Here is a 15,450-nt window from a genome sequence, read left to right on the forward strand (position 1 = left end):
TGTGTTAAATGAAAGTGCATCAGGTAAATGTTCGCAATTTGTATGTTTTAACTACAATTATGTGAAAAGTGTTATTAAAAACAATGCAATGGCACACACTGTTACCTTGGCTTCTCTAAAGGGGTGGTTCGCCTTTAAGCTATCTTTTAGTATGTTTTAGAACGGTTAATTCTAAGCAACTTTTTAATCGATCATTATTTTTGTTATCGTTTTTTAATTATTTGCCTTTTTCTTCTGACTCTTTCTAGCTTTCAAACAGGGGTCACTGACCCCATCTAAAAAAAACAAATGCGCTGTAAGGCTATACATTTATTACTACTCCTTTTTATTACTCATCTTTCTATTCACTCCCTCTCCTATTCATATTCCAGTCTTTTTCAAAGCAGTACATGGTTGCTAGGGTAATTTGGACCTTAGCAACCAGATGGCTGAAATTACAAACTGGAGAGCTGCTGAATAAAAAGCTAAATAACTCAAAATAAACCACAAATAAAAAAATGAAAACCAATTGCAAATGGTCGCAGAATATCCCTCTGTACATCATACTAAAAGTTAATTTAAAGGTGAACAACCCCTTTAACTCCAAGCCGATCCACAGTCAGATACTGGTTGGGTAGGCAGTCAGTCTGGCCCCATATTGGGCCAATAATCTAGCGAATCACTGCAAAGTGGCATTAATCAGCTCAATTAAGACAGCTATAGTGGTTGTCAAACTTGAACTTAAACCTTATGCATAAATCAAATAAATGCCAAGTGCTTGGATAATCTACAGATTTAGATGAATGTTTATAACCCACATCAGAGCCAAAGGGATACTATCATGGAAAACTATAAAAGGGCCAGATTTAATTCAGAAAATTATGAATCCACCACTGAGATCTAAGGGCACAGACACACTGTCAGATTCAGGGAGATTAGTCGCAACTTCGGAAAACAAAGTGCTCCATGCCCAAAAACATCAACTTTTTCTTTAAGAGCAGAGACATGCTCAGATTCGGGAAGATAAGTCGCCCGGCGACAAATCTCTTCTTCTTCGGGGCAACTTATCTCCCCGAATTGCCTCCCCTGCCGGCTAGAATGTAAATCGTCGGCGGGAAGGCAGTTTGGGGAGATAAATTGCCCCGAAGAAGAGGAGATTTGTCGCTGGGCAACTAATCTTCCAGAATCTGAGCGTGTCTCTGCTCTTAAAGAAAAAGTTGATGTTTTTGGGATAAAGATAGGAAACGTCTTAGAGCTTGCAAAATGCAAGGTAGGAAAATTAGTAAACCGGGTTCATTTGGCAGCAGATCTATTAATATTTCATGGCTGGGAATGCAGCTCTCTCCTAGGTCCAGGTCACAAAGGTCCAGGAATATCTCTGAAACCCACAGAGGACACTTCACTGCAGCATTTTTATGTATATAAAAACAGGAATATTTGAACACAAAGGAAACTTGGGGCTGATTAGATTTCAATCTTTCATATGATACGCAGCCTGGGCTGATTGGAGGACTCCAAGCAATCCATATCTGATGGAAAAAGCACGTGTACGAGTGGATAATGCATATTGTCTCGCACAAAGGTGCAGCTGTTATTCCCCGCTCTAATTTTCCTTTAATGAGACACTGCCAGAGCCTCAATCCATCTAAAGCAGAGAGAAGATGCAGCCCCAGGAGCTAATCTGGCCTTCCGCTCCGACGCAGAGCACAATTTGGGTGTCAGGAATTTATGGGACGCGCCAGAGACACAGCGAGCAATTCACGTTCTGGGATTTTCTGACTTCTCGTTTTAGTAATCTCTTTGCCTTAAATGACTGAACGACATGTTCTCTGCCGTGTTCCTCACACCTTCCCAATCCGGGAAACAAGGAAGCTGCCAAGTTCCACACACTGTTCATTCACGTACCCTTCAGCCGAGAAGTCTTTTTCCTTGCAGATTTCCATCAGTTTGGGTGTCAGCCGATAAGCCTTCAGCGAGAGGGAGCCCTGGCTGGTCTTGATGGGATCTACAGGAGGAGATTTAATGTCATTTCATCTGCATTTTCAGAAACAAATATTTGTTTGATCGTTTACAAAAACTGAACTCCAGTATAAACAGAAAATATAACTTTGGTTACAGAGCAAGGAAACACCAGAAAATACATACACTATGCCACTAAATTAAAGGATAAGTAAACCTTAAAAATAAGGGAATGTAAAATTAACGAGGGGGCTATTCTAAGCACTTTTGCAATTTATTTATTTTATTTATATAATTGCATTTTTTTTTTTTTTTTTTTTAAAGGTTACATGTACTGTTCATTTTTTTTTACAGCAGTGCCACAAGCTGGTCATTTTCTGACCAGTCTGACCACCAAGTAGTCAAGGAAGTTGTCAGGAGAAAGAGAGAGGCTGCTCTGATGTTCTTCTGTTTAGGAAAAACATCTTTCCTAACCAGAAGAAAATCAGACCAGTATGAATATACTGGAAATTATATCCTTATAAGCCGTGCTTAGTGATGTCATTGGTTATAATTAGGGATGCACCGAATACAGTGTTCGGCCTTTTTCAGCAGGATCCGGCTGAATCCTTCTGCCCCGCTTAACCTAATCCTAATTTGCAAATTAGGGGAGGGAGGGAAATTGTTTGACACTTTGTCACAAAACAAGGAAGAAAAAAATGTTTTTGCCTTTCCACCCCTAATTTGCATATGCAAATTAAGATTCAGATTTGCTATTTGGACGAATCTTTCATAAAGGATTCAGGGGTTCGGTCGAATCCAAATTAGTGGATTCGGTGCATTTCTAGTTATAGTCGGAGCTTAGTGATGTCACTTCTGTCACATGATTCACTGAAACTTGAGTATTATAATAAAGTGTCAGCCTTGTACTGTCACTTTTCTAATCTATATATACAGTATTAGTGACAGCAGCACAGAGCATGTGCAGTGAATCAGCAGAAAAGAAATTGGGAGCTACTGGGGCATCTTTGGAGACACAGATCTTTACTGCTAAAGGGCTGGGGTTGCCTTGGGCTGGTACAGAAGCACAAAACATAATGTACAACATTTCTACATAAAAATAGAGAACTTGTTTTTATAAAGATGCTTCTAAACTCAGATACATGTAACAATCCCTTCATTCGGCATGATTTAATCACATTTTAGCCTAATTTAGCCCCCTACCTGGGTGGCCACATCAGACAAAGCCACTGATCTGGCCACTCAGGTAGGAGGCTAAATAAGGCTGTTTTGACCATTTGACCACCAGGCCAACCATCAATTCACAATGAGCCCCATGGAGACCCATCAAGCAAAGGATCAATAGGATTAAGAAACCTAAATATCAATATGAGTCCTAACACATATCGGTGGGGGAGGATATCCCTTCTTTACAATAAGTGCATAACGGATCAGGAATGACCAATCCGGTATCTAGTATCAACTAGTGATGCACCGAATCCACTATTTTGGATTCGGCTGAACCCCCGAATCCGTTGTGAAAGATTCGGCCGAATACCAAACCGTATCCCAATTTGCATATGTAAATTAGGGATGGGAAACATTTTTACTTCCTTGTTTTGTGACAGTCTCGCGATTTCCCTTCCCACCCCTAATTTGCATATGTAAATCAGGATTCGGATTCGCTTCGGCCGAATCCTGCTGAAAGCCGAATCCAGAAGCGAATCCTGGATTCGGTGCATCCTGGATTTGCTTTACCAAATGTGGTTCACCTTTAAGTTAACTTTTAGTAAGTTATAAAATGGTCAATTCTAAATTTAACTTGGTCTTCATTATTTATTTAGTTTTTTGAACAATTTGCCTTCTTTTGACTCTTCCAAACTTTCAAATGGGGGTCACTGACTAACACAACAAATATATTGTTATTGGCACTTTTTTATTACTCCCCTTTCTATTCAGACCCTCTCCTATTCATATCCAGTCTCTTATTCAAATCAATGAATGATTGATATGTAATTTGGACTCTAGCAATAAGATTGCTGAAATTACAAACTGGAGAGCTACTGAATAAAAAGCTAAATAACTCAAAAACCACAAATAATAAAAAAGAAAAGAAAACCAACAGCAAATTGTCTCAGAATATCACTCTCTACATCTCTTAAAGTTAGCTCAAAGTTCAACCTCCTCTTTAAAGGGGACCTATCACCCAAAAAAAATATTCCAAATCCTATTTTATCATGTTAGTCAAGCAAAATAAACTTTAATTACACTGTATAAATTATTTTAATCTTGTTTCCTTCGGTCTGGGAATTCATAATTATAACAAGCAGGCAGGAGCCATTTTGTGGACACTGTTATTAAGACAAGCCTTGTATCATCTCAGAATCTTGTTTGTGCACCAGAATGGGGGACCTGATGTCTACCCCCATGCACTGACTACAGAATGAAATGGTTAAGAGAACTGGGGGAATGTAGGGAGAGCAGTGACATCTAGGAAGTGCTGAATAGAAAGTGAAAGTAATTGCCTGCCCCGCCTCTATGCCTAAGGCATAGAGGAGGGGCAGGCAATATTTGATTGACAGCTGAGATTTTTAAACGAGTTTACAACAACTATGAATGCTTTAATAAAAAAAGGAATTTTGATTTCAAGTCTAATTTGAAAAGGACTTTTATTATACAGATTTTTATGTCTGGGTGACAGGTCCACTTTAACCGAGGAAATGTACTAAATCCTATGCCTTAGTTATGATAATGATGCATAGAAAACGCATAAACTCCTAAAAATTCATACAACCACCAGGCATAGGACCAATAAGCACATCCCATAAAATGTGGTGTCACGTCAGTTAGGTAAAGGTTTGTTTTTTCAGGTTCTTCCAGCTGGCCATGCCCTTAGTATCGTCAGCTCACCCCTACTGTGCCACGAATTGATGCCACTGCTAACTTCTGCTAAAATGGTTATAAAGCAATAGGAGGGCTATGGGAGATGTGCCCTTATACAGAATGTGGTTTCCATGAAGCTTAAAGGGATTCTGTCATGATTTTTATTATGTTGTTTTTATTTCAAAATTACACTGTTTACACTGCAAATAAGTCACTCTACCATATAAAATGTAATTCCTGAACCAGAAAGTGTATTTTTTTTAGTTGTAATATTGGTGTGTAGGTGCATCTCAGGTCATTTTGCCTGGTCATGTGCTTTCAGAAAGAGCCAGCACTTTAGGATGGAACTGTTTTCTGGCAGGTTGATGTTTCTCCTACTCAATGTGTCGCAGTGTGACTTGGATTGTACTATTGAGTGCTGTTCTTAGATCTACCAGGCAGCTGTTAGCTTGTGTTAAGCTGGCCATAGATGCAAAAATCCGATCGTACGAATCAACCTACGATCGGACTTTCCCATCTCCCGACCTGCCACTAACCATTCAGATCAAAGTCTTACCAGTCAGATCAAATAAAGTAGTACGAGAACAACTCAGCCAATGTACTACCTCTGACCGCAATCGTACGATACTTATGTCTGACAAAGCTGGGGAGTCTCCCACTGAAAATCATACGATCAGCAATACACGCAGAGATATTATCGTCAAGCGACAGAAATTTTCTAACCTGCCGATCGACTAAACGACCGATCTCCACTGGATGAAAAACGTCGGGACTCTCCACACACAGTCCGAAAACCGTACGAATCCACGATTCGTACGATTGTATCGTTGCGTCTATGGCCAGCTTTAGGGAGCTGCTATCTGGTTACCTTCCCATTGTTCTACTGATGGGCTGCTGGGGGGAAAGCGAGGGGGTGATATCACTCCAACTTGCAGTACAGCAGTAAAGAGTGACTGAAGTTTATCAGAGCACAAGTCACATTACATTACCTTCCCAGTAGCTGTTCCATGTGTATCCTATCGGGTGCTCTGTCCGCAGCGTCCCCACTGCTGAGATCGACATCAACATCCAAAGAATTGGACGGCACTCCGATCAAAAGGAATACAGGTTTATTGCATACTCCTGCAGGGATCCTACGCCCTTATGACTGGGGACAACTGGGAAATTGACAATATATCTAGCCCCATGTCAGATTACAGAATTAAATATATATATAAAAAAAAAAAAAAATCAGTTTGCTCTTTTGAAAAACAGATTTCAGTGCAGAAGTCTGCTGGAGCAGCACTATTAACTGATGCGTTTTGAAAAAAAAACATGTTTTCCCATGACAGTGTCCCTTAAGCAGGCCCGGACTGGCAATCGCCAGAGGGGCTGCTATAAGGTCCCATAGAAAGTCAGTATTTAGTGGGCTGGTGGGGGCTGTTTGGACTTCTATGTGGGCTGATTGGCCTCTGTGTGCCTGAAATGCCAGGGCCTATTTTAATTCTCAGTCCGGACCTGCCTTTAAGAAAGAATGAAATGGCACAGTTACACCTACATAGACACTAGGTTAGAGAAAACCTCACCTTACTCCCATTAGACAAACAAAAGAGGAATAGCAGGGGACTCACACAGCTAGTGAATCTGGAGGCCTGTAACGCTAGGAGGCCGTGCTATGCAAAGAGGCCATTAGTTAATATATTTGTCTGCTGCTGCTACTAGCACAAGCGATAAGGCAGCTGGCTGAAAAATGACTACAATTTCAATGCTGAGCTTATTAGTATGCAGACTACAACGCTCCCCGGCACACTGCATGCCTTTGGTGCATGTCAAATCACAGACACTATGGCCACACGGCTCCCTTTTCTGTTCAGAGATACAGATCCCCCCGAACACACAGCATGGGGGTCTGAAGTCCATAGGTACAGGTAGCTAAGGGAAAGGTAACGGAACAATGGGGCGCCTTTATATGTAGCCCTTGACCCGGGTTTAATACATACTCTCTGCCTGCTGCTGAATATTTTTGGCACAAGTAGTTCTTGCCCGGAAATAGCGGATGCTTTAAGGGCCGATAAACTTGTATAAGAAGGTCGAAATAAATTGCAATGGTTTGGAAAACATGCTCCAGGATAAATTGTGAATGACTCGACAAATAGTAAATGTGGTCCGGGTGTTCCAGACCCCCAGCTTTAGGGAGCAGTACGGCTAATGATATGTAGAAGAGACTGGGCCGACCGGCACTCAGACAGATCCACAGGACCAGAGAAAATCATTTAAAAAAATATTTTTATTTGTACAAAGTTTAAAAAAAATGTATATTTGCTACTCCATCCGCCCTACGTCTTTCGTACCCACTCAGGGCACTTAGTCATGGGCTCTGCCATGTTAGTTATTTTTCAACTATGATAGCCCATGACTGAGTGGGTGCGAAATGCGCAGAGCGGATGGAGATGCAAATATACATTTTTTAAACTTTATACAAATAAAAATATATTTTTTATAAACTATTTTCTCTGGTCCTGTGGATCCGTCTGAGTGCTTTTCGGCCCTGTCTTCTACATATCCAGGTAGAAATAAAACCAATTTCATGAGCAAAATGGTAGCACACACATACAGGCTCCTTTGTTTGGCACCAGGAATCTCATTCTGGGGGAGGTGGGAAAGGGAGAGCGTTTCCAAACCTTGGAAGCGAGAAAGGCAACTATTAAAAGATACAAGATCCTGGGAATCTTAAAACAGGGCAAGCAACAGCAAATTGCCCAATAAATGTAATGTTTGTGTAAAAACACTGCAATAATGTGCCGATCTATTCATGGGTAACATTTTTGGTTTGCTAGGGGCCCCAGCCATAAAAGACAAGGAACTAGTAAGATTTATATTACTTATCTACCATTGGGACTGTAATCTGGTAGCACAAAGCTTTGGGCAAAACAGCCTCTGTACAATTAACGGATTCATTATCCGGAATCCTGTTATCCAGAATGCACCCAATTACGAAAAGGCGGTCTCCCATAGACTCCATTTTATCCATATCAATAAAAACTCTAATAATAAAACAGTAGATTGTACTTGATCCCAACTAAGATATAATTAATCCTTATTGGAAGCAAAACCAGCCTATTGGGTTTATTTAATGTTTGTGATTTTCTAGTAGACTTAAGATATGAAGATCCAAATTGACGAAAGATCCTTTATCTGGAAAGCATCAGGTCCCAAGAATTCTGTATAACAGGTCCCATACCTGTATCAGTTACTTGCACATCTGTTGCATAGCTCGGAGGAATACGTTGCCACTTTATAAATACATGGTAACAATTAAAACACATGCAAAGCATTCAAGGGTTTATTCTCAGAGATATGAAGAGAGTTGTAGAACACAAATCTGAGATTATCTCCCAAAAATACTGTCAGCTGTTGCCTCTTGCCACAAAACTGGGGCAAAATCTACTGGCCTATTATTTAACCACTTCCAACCTCAACCTATAACTGTTAACTATAACTCCACTTACTCAAAACCAAAGAATGTCCCACCCACCTATATCACCGCCACCCTTATTGGGTGGGTGCAGGGAGTTGTAAACCAACAGAAGGATAAACAGGTTGGTTAAACAAATATTAATGCAGTGGTGCCACCTTACGCTACTGCTAAGTTGTTTCTCTTTAGCGATCTCTGATACTACTATTAAAGGAGAACAAAAGTCTAAAAATTAATATGGTTGGAAATGCTGTATTTATATAAGGAACTGGACCGGCCCAGAGGTTCAGCAGCCCTATAATATTAATGATGGAGGCATTCAAAGTGGTCCACTGGAGCTCCTCATCATCCCAACTAGTTAGGCCAAGCACCAGTGATGCCGCACATGCTCAGTATGCTCTGGGCTGATGTTGGGAAACACAGCTTTTTGGATAGCATCATAAGCAACTCGGATGGCATCATAAGCAGCTCGGATAGCATCAAGTGGAAAAGAATAATTACTAGAGGGCTAATTATTAAATTTTGCATAATACACTGGTTTCTGAGCTGTGTAATGTGAATTTCAGCCACTAATGAGCCTTGTATTGTGACTTTTATATTCTATATAATACACAAAAGCCATGAATATCGTGTAAATTATATCCTTATAAACATTGAGGACTGATGTCATCAGTTATAAACGGTGAGTCACATGACTCACTGAATCTGGTGTATTATAATAAATAAAGTACCCCCTGATGCAAAATATGAGGATATTATAAGTCACCTCGGAGTTCCATGACTGTATGTATATATATATATATATATATATATATATATATATATATATATATATATATATATATATATATATATATATATATATATATATATATATATATATATATATATATATATAAAAATAAAAAAAAATCGACCTTGTGTTTTTATATGGTCATAAAACTCCTCGGTAACTTATAATATCCTTATAATTTACAAGAGGGGGTACTTTATTCACTATATATACAGTATATTTTGAGTCCCTAAGCTCAGGTAAGTGATGGCAGCACAGAGCATGTGCTGTGAGTCAACAGAAGAGAAAATGGGGAGCTACTGGTATTTCTAGGGAGCACAGATATTCCCTGCTAAAAGGCTGTGGTGGCCTTGATCTGTATGGAAGCACCAATCAAACTGTGCATAATTTCAAGCCTTTGTTCAACTTTAGTTCCCCTTTAACTAAACAGTCCGCTAAATTGTAGGTTTCTTATAGTGCTTCACCACAACTTTCTAACTGGAGCTTATGATGGGGCCACCTTATTGGTGGGTTCCTCCGCATTTTCTAGATCCGATGACAGTGGCTATTTTTGAGAATCATTCACTCAACAGGTGACAAAACGAGACAGAAGATTTCAAATCAAAAGGGGAAATCCAGCAGGCAGTGATGTCACATTCCCACCCAATATAAAGTATATTTTAACAACTTGTTCTGTACTGTAATCCAATTGTTAACATGCTGAAATGATTTGGGGGCAGCTCGTAAGATTGATTGTATCCATTAGTATTTCTTCTGACAGATACGGGGGGACTTTACATTCACTTCTCAGCTGGAAACTATATCGGGGACTGGCAGATATGGCTAGGGGAAGGGGGGGTGTTCGGGTGCGGCCATAAAGCTGTTAAATTACCTATGGTTCTGATACAGCACAGAACATCTGGTCTGGAGAGCTTGAGGAAACACCATTAAACCAGTAGAAAAGAGGGGGGGGGAGGTCTATGCTTGGAAACAGAGCCGGGTTTGTACGCCCCTGATAGAGGTATTAAGGAGAGCATAGAAAAAATAAAATTAAAATTAAAAAAAACTTGGCAAATTGTGTTCTGATTGGTCAGTCACATAGTACAGAGCCAGACATTCTAGTAATCGAGGTTTGTTAGACATCTGGTCTCGTTCCACCAGCCTTCACCGAGGGAGCGGAGAGGCAGGAATAAAAATGAAGCGGCTACTCTCCAGCATTCCAAAGCTTACACATCAGGGCTCTGATAGCAAGAAAAATAAACAGAGAGAAGGAAACTCTGTCTAGACTTAGCTGCTGCTCGGGCTGCTGCAGACATAGGCTTGGTATTTACTTTTAAGGGACTGCCAGGCTACCTCAATAGACATTATACCCTGTCCCAGCCCCCACCCACACGCTCTGGCACACGGCTAAAATATTGAAATCTAGGAAAATAGAAAATACACACATATATACATATATACATATATATATATATGTATTATATATATAGTGAATAAAGTACCCCCTCTTGTAAAATATAAGGATATTATAAGTTACCGAGGAGTTTCATGACCATATAAAAACACGAGGCCGAAGGCCGAGTGTTTTTATACAGGTCATGAAACTCCGAGGTAACTTCTAATATCCTCATATTTTACAACTGGGGGTACTTTATTTATTATAATACACAAATTTCAATGAGTCATGTGACAGAAATGACATCAGAACTCACCGTTTATAAGGATATAATTTACAGGATATTCATGGCTTTTGTGTATTATATATATATATATATATATAAAATTATATATATATATATATATATATATATATATATATATATATATATATATATATATATATATATATATATATATATATATATATATATATATATATATATATATATATATATATATATATATATATATATATATATATATATATATATATGAGCTCGCTTACCGTAAATGAGCACAACGGATTCCTCAATGGCGTGCTGATAACTGAACTGGGAATCTAGAAGAGCGCGGCTCACGAATGTGCCATAGAACGTGGACTGGTACCAACCGACATGGAGATGGTCGATGTTGACGTGACGCAAGCTGCGCATCATTTCCATTTGGTACTGAACTGAAAAAGAGAGACAGGAAAAATTAAACACTGGGAGAGCTATTAAAAAATGTCACACAAAAAAAACCCCCAACATTTAAATTGTGGTTTCGTATATGGCGGCCATATACGCAACAATTCCGATCTTTCCTGGAAAAGATCTTTCATTCGTTTCAATACACACGTGTAGAGCTGAATCATCAGATATACAGATAGAAACAATAGAATTTAACCTGTATCGGACGATTCAGCACCAACGATGGCCGATGTTCGGGTGCCTTCAAAGGTGCCCGATAAAAAATTTTCATCCAGCCCAATCGACAAGCCGTCCCCTATCCAAGTCTTCTGCCGATAACGGTCAGCTTGTTTCCATACACGCACGGAATATAGTACACACATTTCTAACAATATGATCAACTATGCATCTATGACCACCTTAAAGGAAAACTATACCCGCGAACAATGTAGGTCTCTATAAAAAGAAATTGCATAAAACAGCTCAGGTGTAAAAAAATTTTTTTTATAATATACTTTTTAAGTAGTATGTGCCATTGGGTAATCCTAAATAGAAAACTGCCATTTTAAAAAATAAGGGCCGCCCCTGGGATTGTATGATTCACAGTGCACACAAACCATACATGTTAGGTCACACGAGCCAATTAAATGACAGAGTTCTGTCTTTTACTTCCACACTTCTTCCTGTTTGAGCTGCAGTATTTCTGGTCAGGTGATCTCTGAGGCAGCACACAGGCCATCACAAAATGGTGGCCCAAGGCAAGAGATGTAAAAGGGCAATTTTCTCTTAAATAGATATAACAGTTTGGTAAGATTCTTTTAGGCTTAGTTCACACGAGGAGATATGGGGAGATTGTCGCCCAGCAACTAATCGCCTCTTCTTCTCGGCGACAATCTGGTATGGGGCACCGTGCTCGCACAAAAACCGAGGCCATGCACACATGCTAGGTTATTTCCGCTAAGAATGGGCACAGATGTTTCTTTTACACCAACATTACTTCCTGGTACCGCTGCTTTATTTCCTGCCACAAAATGGTGGCTTTGGTTAAAAAGATGTAAAAGAGCAATTTTAACTGATTATATGGTATATAGTTTGACAAGGTTCTTTGGTAGATCACTTGTTTTGATATGTATTATCTGTTGCTTAATTTCCCTTCAAAATTTATAGTTGTCCTTTAATGGTTGACAGGGTAGCAGCGAATAACATATAACCCTTTGCCTGCCAAAGAAAACAGGAGAATATTGCTTTACAAGGGCCTCTGGCACTTAACAGGGTGCATGATTAGTTTCTTGTTGCAAAGGAAATTACCTTTCCTATCCATCTTTCATTTATGGCATGCTGCAGTATCGGATCCTCGACTGGGAATAGGCTTGTAATGAAAGAACTGAGTATTGCCGGGGGCAGCTTGTGAATATCTGAGTGGGGCCTTCTGGCCTATTACGATCAGAGGTTACAGAACAGAAATTGTAGGGAAAAAAAACAAATTTCACTGCTTCTCTCTTTACCGGACAGAGATGGGGAACCTGTGGCTCTTTGGCTGTGTGGGGATGCCAGAGGTATCTGATCTCTGCTGTAAGTGATACGTTCAGGCTGCTTTAAAGGGGACAATAAACCTTATTTCTTAGTGGCACAAATATATATATTTTACCTTAATATACAAGTGTAAAGAAATGTAAATTATATTCAAAGAGCATCCAATCATCATATATTTGGGTAATTATTAGGGATGCACCAAATCCACTTTTTGAGAGTTGGACAAATCCCAGAATCCTTCGCGAAAGATTTGGCTGAATACTGAACGGAATCTGCATATGCAAATTAGGGAAGGGAAAAAGTGGGGGGAACTTTTTTACTTCCTTGTGACAAAAAGTTACGTTATTTTCCTTCCCGACCCTAATTTGGATTAGGTTCGGCTAGACACCAGGATTCAGCCTAATTACATTTAATACAGTGGTAATACTTTACATAGTAAGTTAGGTTGAAAAAGAGAGACACTAGTCCATCAAGTTAAGCCTTTTATGTCTATATATAACCTGCCTAACTTCAAGTTGAAGATGCCATATTAATAGTAACAGGAAAACAAAGTGGAAGGATTAATACGGCAGCATAATAGGCCACATTTTAGGCAAAATCTTGCACTGCAGAGTTTTTAGTTGAATGCAACATAGATGGGGGGGGGGGCTTTGTTTATTTGCCCTTTTGGGAAGAGTAAGCAAGTCCAAGGCAGCCAGTGAATGAGCTGCTTTGTGTGATAGGAAAGCAGCAGCAAAGCAGGTAAGCGGAGCCAGTGAAGGGAAAGGAAAATGAAAAGCCTCGCTGCCTGATTGAGACGTGCGTATGGCAATTATTATTACGCCAGCCACTCCAAAAAAAAAAAAAAAAAAGGTTTCCATCTGATGGCAGGACAGCGAGCCTTTTGTCTGGCAGGACTCTGAGCCGCAATCAACCGGGCATCTGCTTTTGTTTATCTCTAATCTTCCCACACGTTTCACATTTGAATGGCTGGAGGCAGCGAGCGCGGTATCTCAGAGATCCGTATCATCAAGATGTCCATTTGAGTAAGTGAAACATAATTTGTTCCAAGTATGTGCTGAGTCCAAGAAAACGGGAGGATATATAAAACACTGCTGTGCGCTTGGGCCAACCAAAAGATAAACTTGAGATGCTGGGGGAATTTTTTTTTTTTTTTTAAAAAGAGATATTTGCATTTGGTTTCATCCATCTTTAATAGGGCTATATAAACTTGTATAAATAGGAGTAGATCCGGACTAGTGCAGTACATTCAAATCAGAAACCATAAACGGAGAAAGAAGCAGAATCCCATATGCTCTATTCATTCCATTAATAAACCCAAACAATGAGAATAGAAAATGTTGGATAGATTGGTCCATAGATCATGTTGCTGTCCTGCAATCTGCACTGTGATAATGAGGGTTATAATAATAATAAAGGCTGAACCAGAAATAAAAAGGAGTGTTTAGGGTCTTCAAACCCTCTTTGCACGAGGTATACATAGTATGTTATCCAAATAATTCCGATTTTTTAAAATGATTTCCTTTTTCTCTTTAGTAATAAATCAGTACCTTGTATTGATACAAACTATGTTACAATTAATGCTTACTGGAGGCAAAACCAGTTTATTGGGTTCATTTAACGTTCAAATTGTTTTCTTTTAGAAGTAAGGTATGAAGATTCAAAATTTGTAAGGCTAGTGTTTCTTAAAAATAATTTCTAGAAATCATAACACTTTTTCAAAATACATGATACTACCAACAAGTAGGAGGATGGATCCCATCCAACAAAAATTTTAAATGTTCAGCATAGAAAAATTGAAATGAATTTTACATCAGTGCCGCTTCCACATGGACAACACTAAATGCTAGTTCTTGGGTAACAATACCTAAAAAGGGATGCTATGAACGACTACATAGTTAGAATACCTTCATGGAACCCCAACACATCACTGTATGACCAGTTAGGATAAGTTACAGCAACACGCTGGGTATCTTATGTGCAATGGGTACAAGGGACAATGCCTAATGTCCTATATCTGAACTTTGGCAAAACAATGGTCTTACAGGGGGATCTTGAGCCCTGGGTCATCACTTAATGGGCACTACAGAGCAGTAGCCAAGCCTGAAGATCTGTAGCATGTTTCATTTGCATGTGTACATTGCTATTCAGTCACTGGTGAGGGGTTGCCAACATATCTCTGACGAAACGAATGAAAACACCAAAAACATTATTTCTGCTCTAGAACATGATTTTCCTATCAGATGAACAATTTCATGGTATGGAAACAACAGAAGCACAACGATGAGTAAACCCTTCCCATCACTCATCGTACACATTTGTACAATTATGCCTCTTAATGAGATTTCCGAATTTAGTGCTGCTCTCAAGGCCATTTTATACTTATGTACAACAGACAACAATGCAAGCTAAAGAGATGGAGCAAGGGCGGTTAAGTGTGGCCTTGGAGTCGAGCACGTGGGAAAATAGAGCTCTGCTGTGAAAAGCAGCAATGCTGAAGAGTTATGTATCCACTGTAGATTATGTATTAACAAGTGAACGTCAGAATCATCTCTCCTTTATTTTCTTTACCACTTGGGGGTCATATGAAATCTATAAGCAGTCTGCCAGTTACCTAAACAGCCCAAAGAAGTCTGGGTTAGCTTAGATGCCTTTGCCTAGGTAGGCAATTCCAGATGCTCCAACAGGAGAGGGCTACCATGTTGTGTTTATCAACTGAGGTTCAGGCTCAAAACGCAATGGCAGAGATACTGGCGGGTCATTGTTTTCTTCATATCCTTGAA

The 15,450-nt window shown here is 39.5% G+C and overlaps 1 protein-coding gene across 1 annotated transcript in view; it reads right to left on the reverse strand.

Annotated features, from left to right (window-relative positions):
- Nucleotides 1-15,450, reverse strand: part of eif3h.L (eukaryotic translation initiation factor 3 subunit H L homeolog) — a 122,577-nt gene that overhangs the window by 21,405 nt on the left and 85,722 nt on the right. The window contains exons 3-4 of the mRNA XM_018268221.2: nucleotides 10,972-11,139; nucleotides 1,885-1,984 (exon numbers count right to left, since the gene is read on the reverse strand). Coding sequence (XP_018123710.1) covers nucleotides 1,885-1,984; nucleotides 10,972-11,139 — 268 coding nt within the window. The remainder of the gene's footprint in view (nucleotides 1-1,884; nucleotides 1,985-10,971; nucleotides 11,140-15,450) is intronic.

The sequence above is a fragment of the Xenopus laevis genome, chromosome 6L (genome assembly GCF_017654675.1).
Source record: "Xenopus laevis strain J_2021 chromosome 6L, Xenopus_laevis_v10.1, whole genome shotgun sequence".
In the NCBI taxonomy this organism is placed as follows: domain Eukaryota; kingdom Metazoa; phylum Chordata; class Amphibia; order Anura; family Pipidae; genus Xenopus; species Xenopus laevis.